General features: G+C 46.6%; 2 protein-coding genes across 9 annotated transcripts in view; one reads left to right on the plus strand and one right to left on the minus strand.

Moving 5' to 3' along the window:
• Tmem217 (transmembrane protein 217) overlaps positions 1-25,297 on the minus strand; it is a 30,648-nt gene extending 5,351 nt beyond the window's left edge. For 2 of the 7 annotated variants that reach the window (XM_011246610.3, XM_011246607.3), the window contains exons 1-2: positions 25,091-25,297; positions 20,992-21,083 (exon numbers count right to left, since the gene is read on the minus strand). Coding sequence is in view for 4 of the 7 variants with exons in the window: in XM_030250052.1 (XP_030105912.1) it covers positions 1,692-2,261 (570 nt within the window). In the remaining 3 variants the exon portion in view is untranslated. Of the gene's footprint in view, positions 1-1,508; positions 2,267-20,991; positions 21,084-25,015 lie in introns of those variants that run through there. The other 5 variants (NM_001162901.1, XM_011246606.3, XM_030250052.1 and 2 more) reach the window with 5 other exon arrangements.
• Positions 25,275-27,054, plus strand: part of Tbc1d22b (TBC1 domain family, member 22B) — a 57,128-nt gene continuing 55,348 nt past the window's right edge. The window contains exon 1 of one of the 2 annotated variants that reach the window (XM_006524488.2): positions 25,275-25,501. In XM_006524488.2, coding sequence (XP_006524551.1) covers positions 25,446-25,501 — 56 coding nt within the window. In that variant the 5' untranslated portion in view covers positions 25,275-25,445. The remainder of the gene's footprint in view (positions 25,502-27,054) is intronic. The other variant, NM_198647.1, reaches the window with a different exon arrangement.

Consider the following 27,054-nt stretch of genomic DNA (forward strand, 5'->3'; position numbering starts at 1 on the left):
GTGAGTTTAGGACAACCTGGTCTATGTAGTGGTTTATTTCCAAGCCAGCCAAGGCTGCTTGATGAGACCCTGTCTCCAGACAAAAATTATTATTTTTATCTCTGTGTATGTGTGCGTCTGTGTATGTATATATGCATGCATGTTTGCAATGACTGCAGGAATGCTAGACCCTACTGGAACAGGTGCCTGGGGTGGGTGCTGGTGCTGAGAATCAAACTCTGAACCAGTAAACCACCTCTCTAGTCATTCTTTATTTATCTTTTTATGAGTGTGGGTGTGTGTGTGCGTTCATGTATCTGTTGGGGACAGAAAGTCAGAGGACAAATTTATGGGAGTCTCTTCTCTCATTGCACCATGAAGGACTGGACTCAGGCCCTTGGGCTTCATAGCAAGTTCCTTTAGCCACTGAACTATGATTCACAGTGTATAGCATAGCAACAAGTGTAGCCGACTCCTTTTGATTAGGTAAGTACCTTTGACACTTTTTGTTTTTGTTTTTCAAGCAATGGATTCTCTGTGTAGCCCTGGCTGTCCTGGAACTTGCTCTGTAGACCAGGCTGGTTTGAATTCGGGGATCTGCCTGCCTCTGCCTATTGTGTGCTGGGATTAAAGGCCACAGCCCTGGGTGGACACTTTATTTTTTTTTAAAAGATTTATTTATTACTATATGTAAGTACACTGTACACTATAGCTGTCTCCAGACACACCAGAAGAGGGCGTTAGATCTCATTACAGATGGTTGTGAGCCACCATGTGGTTGCTGGGAATTGAACTCAGGACCTCCAGAAGAGCAGACAGTGCTCTTAACTGCTGAGCCATCTCTCCAGCCCCACTTTTAAAAAAAGATTTATTTTCCTTGTATATCTGTGTGGTGGTGGAGTAAGAATGGCCCCCATAGGCTCATATATTTGGATGTTTGGTCACAAGGAAATGGAACTGTTTGAAAGAATTAGAGGGATTAGGAGGTGTGGCTTTGTTGGAGGAAATGTGTCTCTGGGGGTTGGCCATGCCAAGCCAGCATCTCTCTCTCCCTGCTGCCTTTGGATTAGGAGGTAAAGCTCCCAGTACTCTGGGTGCATCAGTACTCCCTGCTCTGATGATAGTGGATTAAATCTCTACAAGTCTAGTAAGCAAACCTTCTAAGTAAATAAATGCAGTTGTTTTGTTTTGTTTTGTTTTGTTTTGTTTTGTTTTGTTTGTAAGCCTTGCTTTGGTCATGATGTCTCTTCACAGCAATAGAACAGTGACTTAAAACAGTGACTGGATGCCTGTATCTATGTGTGTGCACTGTATGTGTGTAGTGCCTGTATAGTCCACAAGAGGGCATTGGAACCCCTAGAACCGGAGTTACAGACAGTTGTAAGCTTCTGTGTAGGTGCTGGGAACCAAACCCAGGCAGCAAGATAACTGGATAACTCTTCACTACAGTTATCTCTCTAGTCCCTTTGGCCATTTCTTGACAAACTACCTATGTGTCTTGGTGGTGAAACTCGAGAGAAACTAAAGAATGTTTTCTTTTTTTTTTTCTTTTTATTGTTTCACTTGTCAGATCTATAACAGAAGACATAGCTAGGGGTTGAGGCTAAAGAGGATATAGCATACCCAAAGCAATCCTTCCCCCCAAAAGGAGAGATGCATTGTGGAGGACCAGGACTACCCTGAGAATCTCCAGGGATGGAAAATGGCCACCGTTATTCACTGTGGTGCTGGACAAAGTGTATAATCTTTGATTTCCGCCGTGGACGGTCTCCGCTTCCCAAAGAGATACGTCTATGGTAAGTGAGTATGTTGCCCTGTTTTTTGCTCTGGTAGATGATCTGGGCGTGTGTGACAACAAAATATAGCCAGAAGCAGTGTAGGGAGGCACGGGACACCCAGCCGAACCATCGCATGGCTCTGACCAGGGCCACACTGAACTCGTCGGTGAGGGTCTGGACGGTCAGGCTGGTGGACTCATAGATGATGATCCAGATGACGTAGCTCATGAGGCCCTCGTATATCTGGGCATACACAGAGTACAGGAGGAAGCAGCTGGCTATCATGGTGATGATGGACGTGAAGAGGACGATTTGGAAGCTCCAGCAGATGAAGAAGTACCTCAGTATGTTGAGGCCCTGAGCCTGGAAGTTCTCCGTGCAGTTGCCGTTCCCAAGATGTTTCCTTTCAAAGATGAGGTGCATGTGGGTAGCCATGATGGAGAAGACCCCTGACAACACTGTGCCCATCCTGGCTGTCAACCCACACCAGCTGTGATGCTTCATGCCTCCTGTGGAGACAAGCAACCCCACAGGGATTCAGTTCCGGTCTACTGCAGCCAGTACCAGGCTCTCTGCCTCCTCCCCGTCTCCCCTTGGAAGCAGCGTGGAAGGTAAAGGGGATAATAGCATCTTTAGCTGACCAAAGATATTGGACAGGGGTGGGGATGGGGAGGAGGCCTGGATGATTCCTTGTGGGTTAAAGGGCTTTGCAAGAGGACCTGGGTTCAGGGTCCATTGTAAACCCCCTGCAGTGGCCTGTGTTTCTGTAATCCAGGTCATTGGGGGAGGGGGCTTGGGGGGATGGAGACAGGCAGATCCTGGAATTTACTGGCCTAGGCAAAACAGAGTTTTGGGTTCAGTAAGAGAACTTGTTTCAAAGGAATATGATGGCGAGTCATAGAGGAATACATCTGACATTCTCCATAGGCTAACAGCAAGCCGAGAAAGATGGGTTTACCCCATCTTTTCTATGCCTGGCTTCAGAAGCCCCGTAGTGACAATCCCAGCATGCTCCTCTGGGTGGGCCATAGACTAGGGAAGGGAGAGAGGGTTCCCATTCTCCTGTGGGGGTCAGGGAATTCTTCTTACCTAAGTGTTCACAATCCAAACTCAAGTTTGCCAAACTGCCCAAAGAAACAAGCACCAATCAGGGCAAAGAAAAACTCACAATGAATTGATACGCCCTGGCGTTCCCTAACTTCCACCGTGCTGAGACGGAGGGCTATGTCTCCGCTGGTCTGTCTTTCCCTGGGTGCCGGACTTTAATAACTGACAGCCACCACTCCAACCCCACCCCCGCTTTGTAGAAGGGGTTAGACCTCACACAGACAACAGAACTGTTAGAAAACACCATGTGACCTTGTGAACAGTTAGTAACTAGACAACTGGAGAGGAGCTGGGGTCCTCCCTCATTGGCTACAGCATTTGCCTTGCACCTGTGAAATCCTAGTTCCCAGCCCCTGCGCCATATAAAACCATGGCACACACTTGTAAATCCAGGACTCTGGCGTGTGGAGGCAGGAGGATGAGGAGTTCAATCAAGGTCATCATTGACTCCATATCGAGTGAATTCAAAGGCAGTTTGAATGACAGGAAATCCTGTCTAAGAAAAGAATGTAGGAGCACTTCAGTAAAGAATGGGCTTCGGGGGAGGGTTGGAGAGTTGAGGTGCTTGCTGCCAGGCCTGACGACCTGAGTTCAATCCCTGGACTATACATAAAGGTGGGCGGAGAGAAATGACTCCACAAGGTTGTCCTCTGATCTCCACACATCTGCTCTGGCTCATGTGCCCCCATCATATACACACAATAATAATTAAAGATGTAAAGGGAGGGCTGAAGAGATGGCTCAGCGGTTAAGAGCACCGACTGATCTTCTGGAGGTCTTGAGTTTGATTCTCAGCAACCACATGGTAGCTCACAGCCATTTTTAATGGGATCCAATGCCCTCTTCTGGTGTGTCTGAAGACAGTTACAGTGGACTCATATACATAAAATAAATAAATATTTTTTTAAAGAAACAAAAGATATAAAAGGAAGAAGGAATTATTACATGGTTGCACAATGAGAGTGTTACATGGTTGTCAAAATAAATCTCATCTCTGCAGAAATGTACCACAGAACCCTTGACTGATGCCTGGGACCCACAGGGCAAAAGGGGAACTGCTGGGGCACACATGTGCAACCTGCGCTGGCACAAAATAGAAAGAAAGAATGATCATTCTACATTCTAAAACATTACTAGAAGACCTTGCGGAATCACCTTGAGAGTTAAATGAGCAAATACATTTGGGAGACTCAGAAGGGTTGAGCATGCATGGAGCACCAACCAGCTCAGGGCTCTTCTGTCTTGATACAAATGGGCAACTCCTGTTTACTCTGCACATTAACTATCGTTTGCTAGGCTTTGTGCACAGAGACGCCCACTTGTGTTCAGGATGCGGAGAAGCCCAGACCCAGGGAAAACATCTGCCTTCCCAGATGTTGCCCAAGTGAGGAGTCCCACGGACATAGCTCCAGGAAGTGAGCCACATGCGGAGATCCACTGGGCACCCTGCCAAAGTACTGACTGCCTGATGGTGGAGGTGGCTGGGGGCTAATCCTTACATTTTATTTCTCACTTTTTTCAATATTTAATATGTGTGTGTAAGCATGTGTATGTGTAGGTGTGTGCGCATGCATGTGTGTGTGCATGTGTGAGTGTGTGTGTGAGTGTGTGCAGAAGGATTCCAGAAGAGGGCAGCAGATCTCCACGCAAACTACACAGACTGCCTGCATCTGCTTCCTGAATGCTGAGCTTAAAGATGTGTACCATCAGAGTTGGCCTAAAACTGCTTTATTTGTTTCTTGTTTGTTTTTTGAGGCAGGGTCTCATTATATAGCTCCAGTGTCCTGATCAGGCTGGCCTTATACGCACAGAGATCTGCTTATCTTGCAAGTGCTATGATAAAGGAATGTGCCATTATACTTGGCCTAAAACTACATTTTAAAAAGTATCTGTCTAGTTAGGTGGTGGCGCAGGCCTTTAATCCCAGTGCTTGGGAGGCAGAGGCAGGTGATCTCTGAGTTTGAGGCCAGCCTGGTCTACAGAGTGAGTTCTAGGACAGCCAGGGTTGCACAGAAAAACCCTGTCTCAAAACAAAACAAAACAAAACAAACAAAAAAGTTTTTAAAAACTATCTATCTATCTATCTATCTATCTATCTACCATCTATCCATCCAGTGGTTGGTTTTTTTGTTTTTGTTTTTGTTTTGTTTGTTTGGGTTTTTTTGTTTGTTTTTTTGAGACAGGGTTTCTCTGTGTAGCCCTGGCTGTCCTGGAACTTACTCTGTAGACCAGGCTGGCCTCAAACTCAGAAATCTGCCTGCCTCTGCCTCCCAAGTGCTGGGATTAGAGGCCTGTGCCACCACTGTCCAGCTCTTTTTGGCTTTTTTTGTTTGTTTTGTTTCTGTTTTTGTTTTTTTGAGACAAAGGGTTTCACTGTTTAGCCTTGGCTGTCCTGGAACTCACTCTGTATTACAATGCTTGCATTACAAGCATGTCTGGATTTTTGGTTCTTGTTTTGTTTTGAAAATGTGGGTTCGAGCCGGGCAGTGGTGGCGCACGCCTTTAATCCCAGTACTTGGGAGGCAGAGACAGGTGGATTTCTGAGTTCGAGGCCAGCCTGGTCTACAAAGTAAGTTCCAGGACAGCCAGGGCTACACAGAGAAACCCTGTCTCAAAAAACCAAAAAAAAAAAAAAAAAAAAAAAAAGAAAATGTGGGTTCTAGGGATAGAACTCAGGTCATCATGGAGTTCATCACACTTACAAAGGTGCACTGAGTGATATGCTCATATATTTGAATGTTTGGTCCGCAGTTGGTGGAACTGTTTGGGAAGGATTGGGGGGCATTGCCTTGTTGGATTAGGTGTGTCACGGGGGGTGGGATAGGGTTTGAGGTTTCAAAAGTCCATGCCAGGCCCATTCTCTCCCCTCTCTGTCTCTGTCTCTCTCACTGCTGCTTGTGGATAAGATGTAAGCTCCCCGCTGCCACTCAAGCGCCATGTCTGCCAGCCTGCCTGCCTGCAGCCACGCTTTCTGCCTTGACGGTCATCAGCTCACCCTCTGAAACTGTGAGCTCCGAAGTTAAATGCTTTCTTTTATAAGTTGATTTGGCCATGGTGTCTTCTCATAGCAATATGGCAGTAACTGAGACACAAGGCAAGGGAATTTATGGACTGAGCTATCTCCTTCAGACCTTAAAGCTTCGATTTTCTGTTTCTGTTTTGTTTGAGACTGGGTCTTACTGTGTAGCCCTGGCTGGCCTGGAACTCACAGATCTGCCTGCTTCTGTCTAGAGAGCTGGGCTCAAGGCATCTTTAACTACGCAAGGCTCAAAACACATTTTACTGGTGCCCCACCACCACCCCAATGTTGGCTTACAAATTCCATTGCCGCTTCTTGCTCCTCCTCCTCTCCCCGCCCTCTTCCTGGCCCCTCCCACTGGCTCTTACCTCCTGCGCGCTCTCTCTCTCCTCTCTCCTCTCTCTCTCTCTCTCTCTCTCTCTCACACACACACACACACACACACATACACACACATAGAGGAATTAAAATCTAGGACCCACATGTGAGAGAACGCAGGTCCTATTTGTCCTTTTGAGCCTGGTTTATTCTACTTCTACTTCATTTACTTCATTCGAGGATTTCCAGCTTCATCCATTTCTCTGCAAATGTCACTATTTCATATTATTTCACAGCTGAATGATTTCCACAGTCTGTACCTTCCGCATCTCCTCCATCCATCAATCCTTCCATCAGCTGATGGATATCCATGCTGGTCCCACTCCTAGATGTCTTGGGTTTCTGAGACAGAAGGCGAGGGGTGTCTTAGCTGCCTGTTTTGCCTCAGGGCCCCTCCTAAAGTAAAGGTCTGGAGCGGCTGCCAGCTGAAGGCTGTCCTCCGAGGAGGGTCCTTTCACTCACCTGGCTGTTGGTAGCTCCTGGCCAGAAACCTCAGCTCTCTTCTTCTGGCCTGTTTTAAGGGCTGCCTGAGTCTCCTTGTGCCATGGCTGCAGGCTTTCCTCGAGGGTAACTGTTTGGTAGCAGCAGAGAATGGCTGTGTCTTTTTTTTTCTTTTAAATTTTATGTGGTTGAGTGCCTTTCTGCATGTAGGACCGCCAGGTGCCTGCAGTGCCCATAGTAGCCCGAAGAGGGCGCCAGTTGGAGCCCGAGGAACTGGAATTACACAGGCAGTTGTGAGCAGCAAATGCTCTTACCACTGAGCCATCTCTCCAGCCCTGCGGTCTTGCTTCTTATAGGCTTACTAAAGGCTAACCACAGGGCTGCGCACACAGTCCTGGCCGATGGCAGCCTCCGCTCATCACCCCAGGGTGATGAGGCTTTGAGCTTTCTTCTCAGCCAAGTAGCCAGCATCCAACCCAGCAGGGTGTGTGTGTGTGTGGGGGGGCACTCTCTAGGGGGCACAACCTGCTACCTCCCCAGTTTTCCCAACAGGAGAGAAATCCCAGATACTGTAGGGAAGCTAGGGTCTTCCCTTCTTCCTGTATTCTTCCAGGCCAAACTCTTGCTCAAGAGATCAGATTTCCCAAAACAAAAACCCAATCCTCTCCAACACAGAAAGAAAACCAGCCTGCCATGCTTGACAGTGAGTCAGCTGACAAGCAGGGAAACCAGTCCCCACTGGGGATGGGCGAATGCAGACAATAAACCACAGGGCTGCGCACACAGTCCTGGCCGATGGCAGCCTCCGCTCATCACCCCAGGGTAGCTCTACACATCCCTTGCTATGTCTATAATCTTTTCTTTCTCCAGTGCCTTTTCTCTACTTGGCTCTTTCCTCTGGGTCTTTCAGGTCTCCTACGCGGTGTCAGGGTCCCACGGTAGCTTCCTTTCTGTGGTCACTGGCTGACTGCCAACTTGCCTCTCACTAGCAGGCCAATCAGGAGTGCCCCGGAAGCTCTCCTCTGCGCTCCTTTCTTCCACAGGATGTCAAACACATCTCTGAGAACTTTCAGTGAATTCTCACTGTTCAATGCTCAGAACTGGGGTACATGGGCACCCCTAGCCACGGTATCACCATAGCTGCCATAGACAAATATTTATGCCAGGACTAGAACTCAGCTGCCTTATTCCACTAGCAAGGAGCCCTCTTGATGAAGAATATGGAGTTTGTTCTGCTCAGGACCCGTTTTCCTTGAATGTGGAGGTCTCTGATGTGGGACAGGACCTTCCCTTCCTTAGTGTAGCAATTGCGCCTTCCACAGACAGCCACACAGTTGGCCAGAATAAAGTTTAGATTTCCAAGTATCACTTGCAGCTAATGGCTATGCTACCAAAGGGTTTTTATTTATTTATTTATTTATTTATTTATTTATCTATTTAGTGTGTTTATTTTTGGACCAGAGGAAGGGAGTATTTTGAGATAGGGTTTCTCTGTGTAGCCTTTACTGTCCTAGAACTCACTCTGGCCTTGAACTCAGAGTTCTGCCTGCCTCTGCTCAGATTAAAGGAGTGCACCACTGCCCAGCTTGGAAGTTGGTAGCCTGGTTGCTACCAACGTTTTTTAAATGACATTTTATTCATTTTGTGTGCATGCAAGAGTTATGGTTGTGGATGTGAGCATGCCACAGTGTGTTTGTGGAGGTTGGATGACAACTTTTGGGAGTAGGCTTTCTTCTTCCACCTTCATGAGGGTCCTAGGAAAATGGAACTTGGACTTTCAGCCATCTTGTTTGGCTTTTGATGCCTCGTGTAGCCTGGGATTGCCATGAATCCATTATGACTTTGAAATCCTGATCCTTCTGCCTCTACCTCCAGTGTCGGGGTCACAGGCTTGGAACCACTGTGTCTGGCTTGATGCTGTCAATTTGTAAGAAAGGGCTGAGAAGAGAAGAAACCAAGGTGGCCATCTGTATTAAATATCAGACTCCTGTCGTTCCTCTTTGTCATCCAGATGGCTCAGAGGTATTTACGGGAGGGGCCCAGCTAGGGACACTTGCACTATCACAGACCCCTGCTTCTACAGACAGAACAACAGAGAAAAGAGATGGAGACCCCTGAGGGTTTCACAGAGCAGACCCCCATTGTGTTTTAAACTCCCACAGGAGAGGGTTAAATGACTGTCCTGCTGTATTCACCTCATGTTATTTTGTAGCCAGGCTGAAAGGATAAAACTGCCTTGAATGATCTACCTTACAAGCATTCTAAAGTCTGCCACAGCTGGGGCCAGGGATGGCTCTGTGGTTAAGAGGGCTTACAGTCCTTGGGGAGGACCCCAGCTCAGTTCTCAACTCATGAAGGCAGCTCTCAGCCGCTTTAGGAGATTCAACGTCATCTTCTGGACTTTGAGGAACTTACACATGTGCACATATATGCATAATAATTAAAAATAAAATGAATCTGGCCACTCCAGCAAGAGAAGCAGAGTCCCCGAGGCTGATCCTCAATGCTGTAGCAGACCACCTGCTTCCCCTCACTCTCTGCCCCCATGCCCAATGGATTAAGCAGATTCTAGTGGAACACCCTGCTTCCCTCCCTCTTATGGACCCCTTCAGCATTCTCACCAGCCCAGCCCATTCTTAAGTGTCAGCGCTTAACTCCTAGAAACCTATTTTTCTGGAACCCACAGTAGCCACACCTATCAGGATCCCAGAATTTCCTACCAGGCAACACAAACCCTCCTAAGAACCGGAGAGGAAACAGAAACCGAGGAACAAAACACCCGCCCAACAAAGACGAGACCGGATATCAGCCCCAGAATCACAATCTTTCCAAGCTCAGATGTCTAGACATCAACATGAAAACACAGTAACAGTTGGGGCACGGTAACCACGAGGGCCCAGCAACCCTACCACAGCAGGCTCAGGGTATTGCAGTGGAGCTGAAACGCAAGAAAAAGACCTGAAAATGGCCTCTATGATATGACGGAGAAGCTTAAAGAGGAAGCGAATCGATCCCTTAAAGAAATCTATGAAAATGCAAACCATGGAAGGAAATGCACAAAACACTTCAAGACCTGAACTAGAACCAACAAACAACCAAGACCCAAAGTGAAGGAGATGTGGAGATGAAAAGGGTTAGGATTTCAAACAGGAACCTAGAGGTAAACTAACAGAACAAAAGAGGTGAAAGGGCTGGGCGTGGTGGTGCACGCCTTTAATCCCAGCACTCGGGAAGCAGAGGCAGGCAGATCTCTGAGTTCGAGGCCAGCCTGGTCTACAGAGTGAGTTCCAGGTCAGCCAGAGCTACACAGAGAAACCCTGTCTTGAAAAGAGAAGAAGAAGAAGAAGAAGAAGAAGAAGAAGAAGAAGAAGAAGAAGAAGAAGAAGAAGAAAAGAAAGAAAGAAAGAAAGAAAAAGAGATGGAAGAGAGAATCTCAGACATTGAGGACATGATAGAAGAAATGGACACTTTAGTCAAAGAAAATGTTAAATCTTTTAAAAGGAAAAATAGGCACAAAACATCCAGAAAATCTGGGACACATTGAAAAGACCAATTCTGAGAATAATGGGAAGAGAGGAAGGAGAAGAAACCCAGGACAACAGCACAGAAAACGTTATCAACAAAACCATAGAAGAAAATTTCCCCATCCTAAAGGAGGAGGTGCCTGTTGAGGTAGAAGGAGCTTCCAGAACACCAAAGAGACTGGACCAAAAAGCAAGTCCCTTCAGCACATAATAATTGAAACACTAAGTGTACAGAACAAAGACTATTAAAAGCCATGAGGGAAAACTATCAAATAGCATATAAGGCAGACCTATAGAACCATATTCAGCTTCTCTCTGTCTCTGTCTCTGTCTCTGTCTCTGTCTCTGTCTCTGTCTCTCTCTCTCTCTCTCTCTGTCTTTTCTTTCAAGACAGGGTTTCTCTGAGTAATAGCCCAGGCTGTCCTCGAATTCACAGGCATCCACCTGTGTCTGTCTCGGAAGTGCTGGGACTAAAGGCATGCACCACCCCCCCAGCTCTACACCTAACTTCTCAATAGACTTTAAAAACAAGAAGGGTCTGGACAGATGTGCTGCAGACTCTAAGAGTCCACAGATGCCAGCCCAGATTAATCTACTCAGCAAAACTTTCCATCACAATAGACAGAGAAAGGACACACTTCATGATAAAACCAAACTCAGGCAATATTTATCTACAAATCAAACCCTACAGAAGGTGCTAGAAGGAAAACCCCAACCTAAAGAGGTCAGCAACAGCCATGAAAGCACAGGAAATAATCTCAGCAAATCAAGAGCAGGGAAACACACACACACACACATACACACACACACATACACACACACACACACACACACACACACACACACACACCACTCCACCATTACCATCATCACTACCACTGCAAGAACAAAACAACAGGAATCAATAAGCCGTGCTCACTGAAGTCTGTGGTGGTTTGAGTAGGCACCATCCCATAGGCTCCTGTATTTGAATGTTCAGTTACTGGGGAGTGGTGATACTTGACTGGGAATAGGAGATGTGTCATTGGGGGTTGGGCTTTGGAGTTTCAAATGCTCAAGCCAGACCCAGTGTCTCTCTCTCTTCCTGCTGCCTGCTTCTCTGGGCATAGATTTCTCAGCTACCTCTCTGGCACCATGTTGGTCTGTGTGCCACCATGCTTCCCGCCATGACAATAATGGGCCGGACCACTGACTGTAAACAAGCTCCCAATTAAATTCTTTCTTTTATAAGAAATGGTCATGGTGTCTTTTCACAGCAGTAAAACACTAAGATAATATCCCTCAACACCCAAGGTCTCAATTCCCCAATATACAGAAACAAACTAACAGAAAGGATACTAAATCAGGATACATCCTGCTGCTGCACCGCCCCCACTTCCCCCCCCCCAAAAGCAAATGGATCTAAGAAGCAAGCTGGTAGAGTTATTTTAATATCTGACAAAATAGACTAATCAGAAGAGATAGGGATGGATGGGCACTACACATTCATCACAGGGAAAAACCAACCAAGGACAGACGTTCTTAACATCTATGCATCGACACAAGGGCACCCAAGTTCATAAAAGCAACACTGTTACAGCAGTTTAAATTGCATACTGACCCTCCCATGGTGAGAGCCGGGGAAACTTCATTCAGTACCCCAGCTCTTGTCACCAGACAGGTCATCCAGACAGAAACTAAGTAGAGAAATGCTGGAGCTGTCTGACTGTCACAAACCAAATAGATAGAAACACACTTATTTTCACATTTCACCCAAACGCAAAAGAATACTTTTTTTTTTCTCAGTGACATGTGGAGCTTTCTCTGAAACTGATCTCAAACTGAGATGCAAAGCAAGTCTCAACAGATACAAAAAAAATTGAAATAACACCCTGCATCCTATCTGACCAACACGGATTAAAGCCAGATATCAAGAACAACAGGAACATCAGAGAGTTAATAAACTCATGGAAACTGAACAGCTCTCTACTGAATGAAAAATGGGTCAAGACAAAGAAAGTAAAGACTTTCCAGAATTGAATGGAAATGAATACACAGCATACTCAAACTTATGGGACACAATGAAGGTTATTTTAGAAGGTGTCTTAGCTAGGGTTTTACTGCTGAGAACAGTAAAACCAAGGCAATTCTTTTTTTTCCTAGAACTCGCTCTGTAGACCAGGCTGGCCTCGAACTCAGAAATCCGCTTGCCTCTGCCTCCCGAGTGCTGGGGTTAAAGGCATGCACCACCATGCCTGGCTTCCAAGGCAACTCTTTTATGGACAACATTTAATTGGGGCTGGCTTACAAGTTCAGAGGTTCAGCTGGATACAAAATTAACACACAAAAATCAGTAGCCTTCCTACACACAAGGGACTGAGAAAGAAATTAGGGAAACAGTGCCTTTCACAACAGCCTCGAAGAGTATAAAATATCTTGGGGCAACTCTAACCAAGCAAGTGGAAGACTTGTATAGTAAAAACTTTATGATGGGCTGGAGAGAAGGCTCAGCTGTTAGAGTACTGACTGCTCTCCCAGAGGTCCTGAGTTCAATTCCCAGCACCCACATGGTGGCTCACAACCATCTGCAAGGAGATCTGATGCCCCCTTTTGGTGTGTCTGAAGACAGTGACAGTGTACTCACATACATAAAGTAAATAAATCTTAAAAAAAAACCTTTATGACACTGAAGAAAGAAATTGAAGAATATGGAAAGTAAAAAATAGACATCATATCAAAAGCAATCTACAGGGCTAATGCAATCCCTATTAAAATTCTAACACACTTCTTCATGGAAAGGTCAATTTTCAGTTTATATGGAAGTGAAAAAAAAAAAAAGCCAAGATAGCTGAAGCGACCCTGAATAATACAGGAACTGCAGGAGATATCGCCATTCCCAGTTTCAAGATGTACTGTAGAGCCGTAATAATATATTAGCACAAAAACAGACATGTTGATCAGTAGAGTCAAATTGAAGAATAAAGCATAATGCCACACACCTATGGATGCCTGATATTTTAAATGAAAAAGCCAGAAACACACTGGAAAAAAGACAGACAGCATCTTTAACAAGCCGTGCTGGTCAAACCGGACAGCTCCGTGTAGAAGAAACCAAATAGAGCTACGCTTATCACTGTGCACAAAACTCCAAACAGATCAAAGACCTCCACATAGATTCAAGTCCACCAAACTTCGTAGAAGAGGAAACTGGAATAGCTCTGAACTCCTTGGCACAGGGAAACTTTTTGAACAGAACACTGCTAGCACAGGCACTAAGACCAACAGCTCATAAGTGGGATCTTATGAAAATGAGACGCTTCTGTAGGGCAAAGGACACTGTCATTCAGACAGCAGAATGGGACAAGAGACCAGTGGCACATCCCATAGAGGGCTAACATCCAGCATATAGAAAGCACTCAACAAACTATCAAATACCAAGAAAATGGCTCGATCAAAAAATGAGGTGCAGATCTAGATAGAGAATTCTCAAACGAGGAATCTCACATGGCTGAGAGACACCTGAAATAAATGTCCAACATCCTTAGCCACCAGGGAAGTGGAAAATTAAAACTGTGTTGTGAGATTTCATCTTTCTCTGTCAGAATGGCTGAGATCAATTACACAAGTGACAGCTCAGGTTGGAGAGGACGTGGAGCAAGGGGCACTTGTTCTGATGCCCGTGGGTGTTCAAGGACCCAGTATGGAAGTCAGCGGGGTGGTGCCTCAGAAAGATGGGAATCGATTTTCCCCAAGATTCACAGGGTATATACCCAAAGGACACCCCATCCTCCCACAGAGACACGTGAGCAGCCATGTGTATAGCTGCTGTCTTCATAATAGCCAGAAATTGGAAACATTTCAGATGTCCCTCAACAGAAGAAAAATGGGGGTGTGTGTAGTATTATTACTCAGTCATTAAATAAATGAGATTACAAGGTCTGGAGTAAATGGATGATGCTAGGGAAAAAAAAAATCACAAGAGAGGCATTCTAGAATCCCAGAAAGAGAAATATGGTATGCATTTGCTTATACGTGGATATTAGCTGTTTTTTAAAAAAAGATTTTATTTATTTATTTATTTGTTTGTTTGTTTATTTAATGTATACGGATACACTATAGCTGTACTGATGGCTGTGAGCCATTATGTGCTTGCTGGGAATGAAGGTTGCCTAAATATTTATTGCTATTATATCTAAGTTCACTGTAGCTGTCTTTAGATGCACCAGAAGAGGGCGTCAGATCTCATTATGGATGGCTGTGAGCCACCATGTGGTTGCTGGGATTTGAACTCAGGACCTTTGGAAGAGCAGTCAGTCCTCTTAACTACTAAGCCATCTCTCTAGCCTGGATATTAGCTATTAAGTTCATGATAGCCAAGTTACAAGTCATAGAAGCACAGAGGTCAGATATAGAGTAAGGGTCTGGGAGAGGGGGTAGGAAAGGGGGTAGAAGAGATAGTTATGGATGAGTGGAAGGATCAAGTGGGGGAGGGGAAATACATGGAAAGACAGCTAAAATTAAGGGCCTTTTGAGGGCCAGTATGGAAATCTGTTGAGGTTTGGTCTGTTGCTGGATATTGTAATGCTAAATGTTGGCTCCCAAGACCTGATTGCCCCAGAGAGCCCTCATGTAGACCCAAGTGATCTTGCCCTAAGTTGTTTTTGATTGGTAAATAAAGATGCTGACAGCCAATAGCTGGGCAGAAGAGACATAGGCGGGGGTTTAGGGTTCCCAAGCTTGAGAATCGGAGGAGACAAAGAGAGGAGAAAGCCACAATGGGTTAGGTGAGTCACCGAATAATGGCCATGTGGGTTGTCTAACTGGAGTTAGAGCAGCCCAGACGAAACATGGCAAATTATATAATGGGATTATTGGCTGGGAAATAGACGGAACAGCATAGAGGATAGATATCTGCCCAGCTCTTGTGCTGATTAAGGCTTATTGTAAATATAAGGTTGTGTGTGTCTTTTTTTTTTTTTTTTTTTTTTTAAGATTTATTTATTATATGTAAGTACACTGTAGCTGTCCTCAGATACTCCAGAAGAGGGCATCAGATTTCGTTATGGATGGTTGTGAGCCACCATGTGGTTGCTGGGATTTGAACTCAGGATCTTCGGAAGAGCAGTCGGCACTCTTAACCACTGAGCCATCTCGTCAGCCTGTGTGTGTCTTTTATCTGGGAACTAAAAGGTTGAAGGTGGGGTAGAAACCACCGATAGGGATTTGACTTTTTTACAGCAGAAATCTGACATGGTAGAAGCATCCTAGAGTATATGCATATATGAAGGTAATCTCACTGAAATCATCAAATAACAAGGGAAGACTGAGCACAACAGTGTACAATGCCCAAGGGAGTAACCACCCAACCTCTGATTTCACTTAAGACCCATTCCATAAGACAGAACTTGTACCCAACACTGCTTGGGTGACCAAGAGCCTGAGACTATAGATAGATAGCCTAGAGGCCTAAGGTAAAACCAAATACTATTGCTAAAAAAATTAAAGTAAAATAAAATAAAATAAAATAAAACGACTCCTAAATGACATTCTGCTAGGCTCAGAACAAATACCTTGCTTAGCCATCGTCAGAAATGCCTCCTCCGGCCAGGCGGTGGTGGCACATGCCTATAATCCCAGCACTTGGGAGGCAGAGGCAGGCAGATTTCTGAGTTCGAGGCCAGCCTGGTCTACAGAGTGAGTTCCAGGACAGCTGGGACTACACAGAGAAACCCTGTCTCGAAAAACCAAAAAGAAAACAAAAACAAACAAACAAAAAAAAGAAATGCCTCCTCCTGCAGCAGATGGGAACAATACAGAGACCCTCAGAGAGTGAGAGACCTTGGAACACCCAGTCAGAGACTGGCTGTCTTCATCAAATCCCTCCCCTCAGGGCTCCGGGAACCCTGTGCAAGAGGAGACTGAAAGAGTGTAGGAGCCAGAGGGGATGGAGGTCACAAAACAAGGCCTTCTGAGTCAACACGATCAAAGCTCGGACGAACTCACAGAGACTGGAGCAGCGTGCACAGGGTCCTTTGCTTGTATATAATGGCTTCCGGTTTAGTGTTTTTATGAGATTCCTGAGTGTGTGAACTGGTGGTTCTTTTCTTGTGCCGTTTCTTGGGCTCTTTCCCTTCTCTTTGTTTTGCCCAATTTCTATGTTTTAGGTTTTTTTTTTAAAAATCATATTATATTATAATATAATCTGTGGTAGTTTGAATATGCTTGACCCAGGGAGTGGCACTATCAGAAAGTGTGGCCTTGTTGGAGTAGGCGTGGCACTGTGGGTATGGGCTTTAAGACCCTCATCCTAGCTGCCTGGAAGCCAGTATTCTGCTTGCAGCCTTCATATGAAGATGTAGAACTCTCAGCTCCTCCTGCACCATGCCTGCCTGGATGCTGCCATGCTCCTGCCTGTGATGATAATGGACTGAACCTCTGAACCTGTAAGCCAGCCCCAGTTAAATGCTGTCCCTTATAAGAGTTGCCTTGGTCATGGTGTCTGTTCACAGCAGTAAAACCCTAACTCAGACATAATCCCTTAGAAGCCTGTTTGTTTTCTAAAGAAAGACAGAAAGGAAATGGATCTAGACAGGAGGAGGATGGGGAGGAGCAAATAAGAGCAGAGGGAAGGGAAACCATAATCAAAATATATTATGTGAGAGAAAAAACCCTCTATTTTCAATAAAAGGGGAAAACATGATGCTAAAAAGACAGAAAAAATATATTTAAAAAAGTTCTAGCACCATGTCATAGGATCAACGGCAAGCCTCAGCAGTTAGTACAGCGATGCCGTCTTCAACTCACGAGTCTGTGGTGATCCGCTTATCTTGAGGCCAGCTGAACTGGGCTGATCTCAGCTGGCCTTGCTAACGTGTCTGGGTGAATTGTTGGTTGGCCGGGAACTCTGTTGATTTTGGCTGAGCTCGTTCATGCGTCTGAGGCAACTGCCTGTTGGCTGACCTAGTGCGGCCTCAGCTGGGCTCGCTTCTAGGGGCTTGGCTTGGCTCCACATCCTCTTTATGGCATAGCAGGCTAGCCTAGGCAGGCTCTCATGGCGGTGGGTGAGAGCAAGCCCAATCACACAAGCGCCTTTTTATGTCGTGTTTGGGTAATGTTCACAAAATTCTCACTGACAAAGGCAACTGGGAAGGTGATCCTGGAGACAGAAAGAGAAGGTCTCCAAGGGAAGAATTGAGGCCGTTCACGCTACTAGCCAATGGTGCAGCGCTCTGTGGGGCTGGGTCACCAAGGGCACTGCTAAACTGAAGAGGATCTTGTGACTCTTTAGTTACACTGAGAGTCTTTTGACACCAGATCCTGGGGGCTATTCCTCTACTCCCCAGAACAGCACCCCCCCTTTTTTCTTTTCAATTGTTGGCTTTGCATCTTCCTTAACTCCGACTAAGAGTTCCACCTGCCTTTGCCTCTCAAATTCTGGGATTAAAGGTGTGCACTACCACCACCTAAAATATTTTATTATTTTATTTTATCTTATTTTATTTTAAACAAAGAACAGGGGCTCTAGAGATGGTTCAGTGGTTAAGAGCATTGACTGCTCTTCCAGAGGTCCTGAGTTCAATTCCCAGCAACTACAAGGTGGCTCACAACCATCTGTAATGGGGATCCGATGCCCCCTTCTGGTGTCTGAAGACAGTGACAGTGTACTCATATGCATACAATAAATAAATCTTTAAAAAATAGAGGAAGAAAGAGAGAGAGAGAGAGAAAGAGAGAAAGAAAGAAAGAAAGAAAGAAAGAAAGAAAGAAAGTAAGTAAGAAAGAAAGAACGAACAAAGCATCTGGGCAGTGGTGACACACACCTTCAATTCCAGCACTCGGGAGGCAGAGGCAGGTGCATCTCTGTGAGTCTCAGGCTAGCCTGGTGTACAGAATGAGTTCTAGGACAGCCAGGGCTACACAGAGAGAAAACCTGGAAAGAAAGAAAGGAAAGAAGGAAGGAAGTGAGGAAGGAAGGAAGGAAGTGAGGAAGGAAGGAAGTGAGGAAGGAAGGAAGTGAGGAAGGGAGGAAGGAAGGAAGGAAGTGAGGAAGGAAGTGAGGAAGGAAGGAAGGAAGGAAGGAAGTGAGGAAGGAAGTGAGGAAGGAAGTGAGGAAGGAAGGAAGGAAGGAAGGAAGGAAGAAGCATAAGAACAAAACTTGCCAACCATTGCTGCAGAGAGGAAAACCCATTGGTAAGAAAGCCAGAGCACACGTCTCATGGCTGCATGTGCCGTACACGGAACAGACTTGAACTCCGTGTATTAACAGAATGCGGAGGGAAAGGAGCCAGGTGCTACAGCATATGTACTGTGTGATGCTATTTATAAAGTTTCAAAACACAAGAGACGTGTTGTTGCTGCACACACACACATGTAGTCGTCTGCGACGTGTGTGGAGACTTTAGCTCAGGATGGTGGCCTCCTGGACAGAAAAGAGAGCGAGGTCGGTGAGGGTTGGAAGCTGCCCAGACTACTCTCTGTCATCTGCTGTGCCCTTATTTACTGCCTGGGACCGGCAGCCGCCCGCTGTGGGATGAATCTGCTGTGTAAGGCCTGTGAGCTAAGCATGGCTTTTACAGTTTAAAACTGTTGGGGGAGACTGAGAGAACATTTTGAGAACATTGTGCGAGAATGTCATGAAGCTCCAACTTCAGTGTTTATGGTAAATGAACACTTTAATAGCGTTGCTATTCTACCTACCAATGGGCTAAGCAGCTTTCAGACCGCAGGGCGGTTCATCAGGGGCTGGCTGGCTCACAGTCTTGCCCTTTCAAAGACCTAATTACTGCCAGGCTGTGGTGGCACACGCAGAGGCAGGCAGAGTTCCAAGGCCAGCCTGGTCTACAGAGCAAGTTCCAGGATAGTCAGGGCTACACAGAGAAGCCCTGTCTCAACCCCACCCCCAGGAGACTAATTACTTCTTTGAGTATGTATCTTGGGAGGTTAAAGCCCAATGCTCCATGTGGATCTTAGGGACTGAACTCCAGGCATCAAGAACGGCAGTAAGTTCCACCTACTGAGCCATCCACTGAGCCGTCCTTACTGACCCAACTTGCCTCTTTACAAGAACTAATATATGCATGTGTGAGCACAGGTGGTTGGAGGCAGGAGGACAGCCTTGGGTGTCGTCCTTGGAACCAGCACCCACCTGCTTTTCTTTTGTGACAGGCTCTTTCATTGACCTGGAACCCATCAGTTGGGTTAGACTGAATGCTGGCCCGCAAGCGTCAGGCACTGTCTTCTCTCTGCCTCTGGGATGCTGGGAAAGCAAGTTTGCCGGCCCCGCATGTTTGATCTGGGGATTAAAGTCAGGCTCTCAAGCTTTTAAGGTAAATGCTCTACTGACTGAGTAGAATCTTCCCAGCCCCTTCTCCAGCCCTGCCTGCCACGAGAAGAGGGCATCAGATCCCCTGGAACTGGAGTTACAGAAGGTTGGATCTGCCTGGTAGCTGCTGGGAATTGATTTTTAAAGATTTATTTATTTATTATGTACAGTATTTGGCCTGCATATATGCCTACAAGCCAGAAGAGGGCACCAGATCCCATTACAGATGGTTGTGAGCCACCATGTGGTTGCTAGGAATTGAACTCAGGACCTCTGGAAGAGTAGTCAGTGCTTTCAACCTCTGAGCCATCTCTCCAAACCCCCAGCTGCTGGGAATTGAACTTGGGTCATCTCCAATGTCTTCTGGCCTCCTTAGGCACAAGGCAAGTAAGTGATGAACGGACATACATGTAGGCAAAACATGAGTACTCATAAAATTAAAAAAAAACTAATTAAAATTAGTTGTGTGCGTCTTTGTATGTGTCTGTGTGTGTGTTTATGTGTGTGTGTGTGTCTTTGTGTCTCTCTGCATGTGTGTCTCTGTGTGTTTCTCTGTGTCTCTCTGTGTCTCTCTGTGTGTGTGTCTCTCTCTGTGTGTCTCTCAGTGTGTGTTTGTGTCTGTGTGAGCATGCACAGGACAACTTTCAGGAGTTGCTTTTCTTCTTCTGCCACTCGGGCTCTGGGTCTTCAACTTATTCCTCTGACTTGGCAGCAATTGCCTTTGTCCACTGAGCCATACGGTTAGCCCCAGGTTTGTACTCTCTAGTACTATAATATAATTCAAGTACAAGTCACACACTGTGAACTGTGTCCTTGCTTTCTCATGTTTAAACCTTATACTTTTTTTTTTTTGGTTTATCGAGACAGGGTTTCTCTGTGTAGTCCTGGCTGTCCTGGAGCTCACTCTGTAGACAAGGCTGGCCTCGAACTCAGAGATCCACCTGCCTCTGCCTCCCGAGTGCTGGGATTAAAGGCATGCGCTACCACGCCCGGCCTTATACTGTTTTTATTTCCTCCCCTTTTGGGGGAGAAGGGGCATCTTGTGTAGCCCAGGCTGGCCTTGAACCTGTGTAGTCAAACATGACCCTAAGCTCCTGCCTCGCTCCTTCCTCCACCTTTCAAGTGCTGGGTTTACACCATGTAACCATGTAATAAGCACCAGGCCTGTTTATTCCCTATTATTTGTTAAGTTACCAAACAAATAACATGGTTGTGCAGAGTCTCTCCTTCCTTCTTTTCTTCTTTCCTTCTTCCCTCCCTCCCTTCCTTCCTTCTTTCCTTTTTGGTTTTGCGCATCAGGGTTTCTCTGTGTAGCCCTGGCTGTCCAGGAACTCTCTCCCAGAGACCAGGGCTCCGTTCGGTGGCCGGTGGCCAGGAGTGCACTGTGAAGCTCCCCCTCTTAACTCTCCCTCCGGTCACAAAGTCTTCTCTCCAAGCCACTCTTTCCTTGCAGTTAAAGTTTACCTCAGATCTCTCTGGAAGTCCAAAGGCCTTGTCTCTCTATGGATATATTCCAGTGGGATCTCCTGTCTCAAATTACCAGCAGGCAGGCCACACTATAGTTTAAAAAAAAAAAAAAGTAGTGGGGACAGAGAAGGGGAATCAAGAAGGAAGGGTGTGCACAGCCTCATCTGATGCGTTTGATTCTTAGGGCCTACGTAGTGGAGGGAGATAACCAGTTCCCCCAGACTGCCCTCTGACCTCCACGCTCACAATGTGGTGAGAGCTTGTGCTTTGGTGTGCGTATACACCCTGACCATGGCAACTCTTATAAAGGAAAACATTTCATTGTGGCTGGCTTACAGTTTCAGAGGTTCAGTCTGTTATCATCATGGTGGGGGAGCATGAGGTGTGAAGGCAGACATGATGCTGGAGGAGCTAGGAGTTCTACGCTTGATCTGCAGGCAGGAGACTGTGAACTACACTGGACATAGCTTGAGCATAGGAGACCTCAAAACCCGCCTCCTCAGTGACGCACTTCCAAACAGTGCCACTCCCTATGGCCAAACATTCAAACACATAAACCTGGGGGTGGGGTGGGGGGAGGGGCATTCCTATTCAAACCACCACAAGTCAGAACCTCACTATGTAGCCCTGATGGCCTGAAACTCATTACATAGACAAGGCTGACCTGACACTCACGGAGATCTGCCTGCCTCAGCCTCCCGAGTACCTAGATTAAATACTATGATGCCCAGCCTAAATAAATAAATGTACTAAAATACTTAAGAAAAGTTCCTAAGGTAAATACAAGGATCACTGGTGCCGACCAGTAAGAGAAAGTCTGCTAAGCAAAGTCATAGGTCTACGTTAGTGTCACCCCAGGGGCATTTGGGAAATGTGGACTTTGGGTATCACCTCAGACCTACTAAATCAGAAACTAGCTATTTGAGATCAATTTCACATTGCAGCACAGGCTAGCTTGGATCTTACTAAGTAGCCCAGGTTGGCCTGAAACTCACAGCAATTCTCTTTGCCTTAGCCTCCCAAGTGCTGGGATTGCCTGCCTTAGCCACCATGCCTCTCTAGGATCTTGGTCTATAATAGCAGTGCTGAGCACACCCATAGTGCCTTCATGGAGGACATCCATTGGGAGGGCTCCACGGACCTCTTGTGAACCTCAAACCATTCATTTTTCAGTTCAGGTTGATCAATGTGTAAGGATGGAAGGGTGATCTGGCTCAGCAGTCACACTCCTTTAAACATTTTTTAAAAAAAATGATTGACTTAGCTGGGCAGTGGTGGCACACACCTTTGATCCCAGAACTTGGGAGGCAGAGACAGGCAGATTTCTGAGTTCGAGGCCAGCCTGGTCTACAAAGTGAGTTCCAGGACAGCCAGGGTTACACAGAGAAACCCTGTCTCGGAAAAACAAACAAACAAACAAACAAAAAATGTGGTGTGATAGGGGTAGGATATCTACCTTTGGCCTCCATATGCATGTACACCCACATACATGTTCATTTACACCCAGGCATGGACATACATATCCCACACACATACCAGATATTACCTCTCCCGCATTCCCCTCTGGAGGAGAACTTGCTGCGTAGTCTTTGCCTGGGGTGGCCTTATCCTTGCACCTCCTCTCTTTCCCAGCTTTCCAAGTATGAGAATGATAGCCATGTACCGCCATCATGTGACATCGGCTCTTCTAAAGTCACAAAGGCCAGCACAAGTTCTGGCCATTTAGAATCAAGACAAAGGAAGCTGGAGAGATGGATCAGTAGCTAAGAGCGCTTCCTGCTTTTCCAGAGGACTGGAGTTCAATCCCTAGCACCCACATGGTGGCTCACAACCATCTATAACCCCAGTTCCAGGGGATCCCATGCCCTTCTCTGACCTCTGTGAGTATCAGGCACACAGATAGCGCACAGAGTCTCATACAGGCAAAACACTCATGTACATTTAAAAAAATCTAAAAAAATTAAATAAAAGAATAAAGATAATTATCATCAGTCACAAGGAGACTTTAGTATATTCTCCTGTTGTACAACACTATCCTGAGAGCCAAATATATTTGTATAAAGTCATATGTGTAAAGTTTTGTCCTAATTGAACATGGCTTTGGTGTCATGGGGAGGCACTGAGTACACCGGCTGGGGAGGGGGTTCCATCTGGGTGGCTATAGGGGAAGCAAACATCCATGCTTCATGCAGATTTTCCAGTGTATCTGCTTTAGGGTCGCCCACACTCCTAACTACAACCCATCTCAAACTCTGTAAGTAAGCCTAATAAACTCATGAGTGAACTCTGGTGGAATCAAACTTTTGTTTGTTATTGGGATTGTGGAAGGAGAAGGGTAGAAGACTGTTTAGTTTCCTCCTTCTCCCTCCTCCCCCTCCCAAGAAAATTCTTTCACTTTCTTAGGGGTTAGTGTGTCTGAAGAGAGAGACAGTATATATAATAAATCTTTAAAGGGAAAAATGATAAGATACAAGTCTATAAAAGAACAGTGGTTCAGTAGAAATAGCCCTTTTCATCTAACTCTTATCATGCTTATTACTTTTTACATTTACTTTATGTATGTGAGTACCCTGTTGCTGTCTTCAGACACACCAGAAGAGGGCATCAGATCCAATTACAGATGGTTGTGAGCTACCATGTGGTTGCTGGGATTTGAACTCAGGACCTCTGGAAGAGCAGTCAGTGCTCTTAACCTCTGAGCCATCTCCCCAGCCTCCTATCATGTTTACTTTTATTTGTGTGTGTGTGTGTGTATGTGGTGTGTGTGTGTATGTGGTGTGTGTGTGTATGTGGTGTGTGTGTGTATGTGTGTTAACAACATGTATGCAATGTCCACAGAAGCCAAAAAAGGGTGTCTGATCCCTTGGATCTGGAATTTCAGGCCATTATGAGCCACCTGTTGTGGGTACTTGGGAACCGAACTCAGGTCCTCTGAAAGGGCAGCACATGCTTTTAACCCCTGGGCCACCTGTTCAGGTCTACAGTCCTAGTCTTTTAACATTAGCAAGCAAAAGAAGCCTGAAAACTGGGAGTAATGTCTATGTAAAAAGAAATCACTGAGGGACATATAGAAGGTGTTTCTTTAGGTGGGAAAAGAAGGAGCCTTGAGAATTTGCCAGTATGTTGGGCCAGCAAGATGGCTCAATGGGTATAGGGGCTTACAGCCAGTCTTGACGACCTGAGTTCGGTGAGAAGAGAAAACTGAAGTTCTCCTTTGACCTCTCTCTCTCTCTCTCTCTCTCTCTCTCTCTCTCTCTCTCTCCTCTCTCTCTCTCTCTCACACACACACACACACTGAATAAATGTAATGTATTTTTCAATATTTAGAAACCCTAGGGTGTTAGTACAGAGATGGATTGAGCAGTAGCTCGCACATATCCACAGTTCCTTGTCTGAACAAACATTTCTTCGGAGTAGAAAAAGGAAGTACCCTCCATCTTCCCCCAAATGTCCCAGAACACACTCAAAAAAGAGAGGTAGTCATTAACATGACACCCAAAGGAGACAACATGCTAAAATTAGATCTCATTTTGAGTCAAAATTAGATTGAAAAATGAATCTATAGATGGAAGATTTATAGCCAGTTAATAAAGGAGTTGAGGATATTGGGGGTACATCCTTCATCTTCCTGATTGTTGCCATGGGGATGAACAACGTCCCTAGAGAAAATGCTACTTGGAGGATAAATTAGTATTTCCTAAGCATGACTTCTCAGTATCTGGATCCTCATAACCAGAAAGAGTCAGACCCGAAGAAGGGATTACATCACGAAGTTCAGTTAGCGGAAGAAAGGGGGAGTCTGATAAATCAACTGCTACTCATACAACAGTTACCCGCACTGGGGTATGGCCGGAACTGTCCTCTGCGAAACTAGGACCATAAGGGAACAAGGCGGGGGTGGGGGGGTGGGGGGGTAACCACCCTGGGTGCCATTGAGGTGAGGGACATTAAAAAATGTTCATTATTACATGAGGCCTTCCTTTAAAGACTAATGTATACAAATGTTATGGTTTCTCCTTACCCCTCTCCACCAAGACAACCCCAGAACCTCAGCCCATCAAAGGCAACAGTCCCATCTACTTCTTCCTCGCAGTACCTGGTTCTCTGCCTCCGGGGAGTAGGAACTTTCAGCCCCGCCTTCCTGCCCATCTAAGCCCCGCCTCCCCGGCCCACCTGTGTGCCCAGCCCCTGACGTTGCCGCGGGCCTTCAGCGGCCCGCAGGATCCGGGATCCTCATTGGTCCATCCGCCCACCGGCCTGCTCAGCCCACCAATGGCAACGGTGTTGGGCGGGGGGAGTGCCCACATCCAAGATGGCGCCCCCAGGAGCTGGGAGCGGGTGACCGGCGGCGGGGAAGCGGCCTGGGCTGGCCCTCAGATTGCGGGGTCCCGGGGGCCTGTCGCGGGGCCCCCCCGTGACCCACCGACCAGGCCTTCCCCCGGGCCGGAGAGATGGCCGCCGAGAACAGCAAGCAGTTCTGGAAGAGGAGCGCCAAGCTACCGGGGAGGTGAGCCCAGGACGCTGAGGGGAGTGGGGATTGGACCCAAAGCCTTCCAGATCCTGGTCCCTGAATCCCTCCGTCTTGGGGTACCCCCGAGGCCGGAGGGCTGGTGTCGGAGTAGCCCAGGCTGGAGCAGCTGTCAATCAGAGGAGCCTGGCCAGCTTGGGTGTGGGGTGCAGACTGGGGTCTGGGGGCGGGGAACCTCAGCTGGGAGGTGTCAGGGGACCAGTGTGAGGGGCAGTGGAGTTGGGCGAGTTGCCATTGTCAGCGTAGCCGTGGAGGGCCACCTGCAGACCGCTTCCGACTTTCTACAGAACTCCTTAGGGGTCTCCAACAGCATGGGTGGCTGCTTGCATGAGGGTTGGTGGCCCCATGGCCTTGGTTCCCAGCCCATCATCACATTCCTGTCTTCCCTTGGACTCCCAAAGGGGTTCTGATAGGAGAGCCTGGGCCAGGCCTGCAGGGGTATGAGCAAGACAGGGGAGGGGGAATTCTCAAGCCTGACCTTACTCTGTCTTGAGTTGGTCCTTTCTTTTGAGAAATTATTACAGGGTGGCCGCAGGGTGGAGAATAAGTTATTCCTTCTGGCATCCCGGAGAAGTGATGATTTTTCAGTGTGGATGCATTAAGTTCTTTTATTCTTGTTTTGTTGGAGAGCAGACCTTTCAAGCAACTTATTCCCTTAGTGTTTCTTTCTCTTGTTAGTGTATGTTGACACTGAGCAATTGTCTCTCAGTCAGGCTGCCTTTTGGTTTACTGGTTCCGTTTGTTTTGGGTGATGTCCTGAAAAATGAAAGCCCTATGTGTTTCACTACTGAATTTAAGATTTCTGCCAGCCACAGGCTGCTTGGTGTTAAGAGTTTGTGTCTGGTCACCGCCCTCATGAGTTCTATCCTTAGTGATTTTCCTGTTAAGTCTTTTTTTGTTCAGGTGTAGTCCTTTGACCTGTGACCTCGCACTCTTCCCTTCCTCCTTTCCCTCTCTCTCTCCCCTCTTTCCCATTCTCTCTCCTCCTTCTCTTCCCCTCCCCCTCCCTCTCCTCTTTCTCCCCCTCTTCCGTTCTCTCTTCACACTGTTGAAGACACTCTGCCACTGAGTTACACACAGCCCTCGCCCCCTTCTTCAAGCGAAAGAGAAACTGAGAGTCAGCATTGGCTGTGTAACTTTTCTGAGCTGTCATTACACACGTGGAGAAAGTTGAGGGACCAGGTTTTAGCAATGTGTGCTAATATAATAGCAGGGGAGGCAAAGCTAGCTTTGGGTTGAAGTGCTGTGGGGCTAGGGTGTTCACACATTGAACAGTGACACTGTGTTTTTAGATAAGCTCCGCTTCCTGCCACAGATTTCTTTTCCTTCCTGCTTGAGTGAGCTCTCCAGCTGCGTGGACTGCTCTTCTCTGGGAGTTTGCTCTGGAGGGGTCATTTCATTTTGATATCCTAAGATAACGATCATTGGGAAAATGGTGACGTCAGGAAGCAGGGGTGAGGACAATGGGCGATGGATGGTCTTTGTGCCTTTGGACTGCCAGATGTGGTGTATTAATGGCCTTTTGTCTTTTT

The sequence above is a fragment of the Mus musculus genome, chromosome 17 (assembly GCF_000001635.26).
Source record: "Mus musculus strain C57BL/6J chromosome 17, GRCm38.p6 C57BL/6J".
NCBI classification, from domain to species: Eukaryota; Metazoa; Chordata; class Mammalia; order Rodentia; family Muridae; genus Mus; species Mus musculus.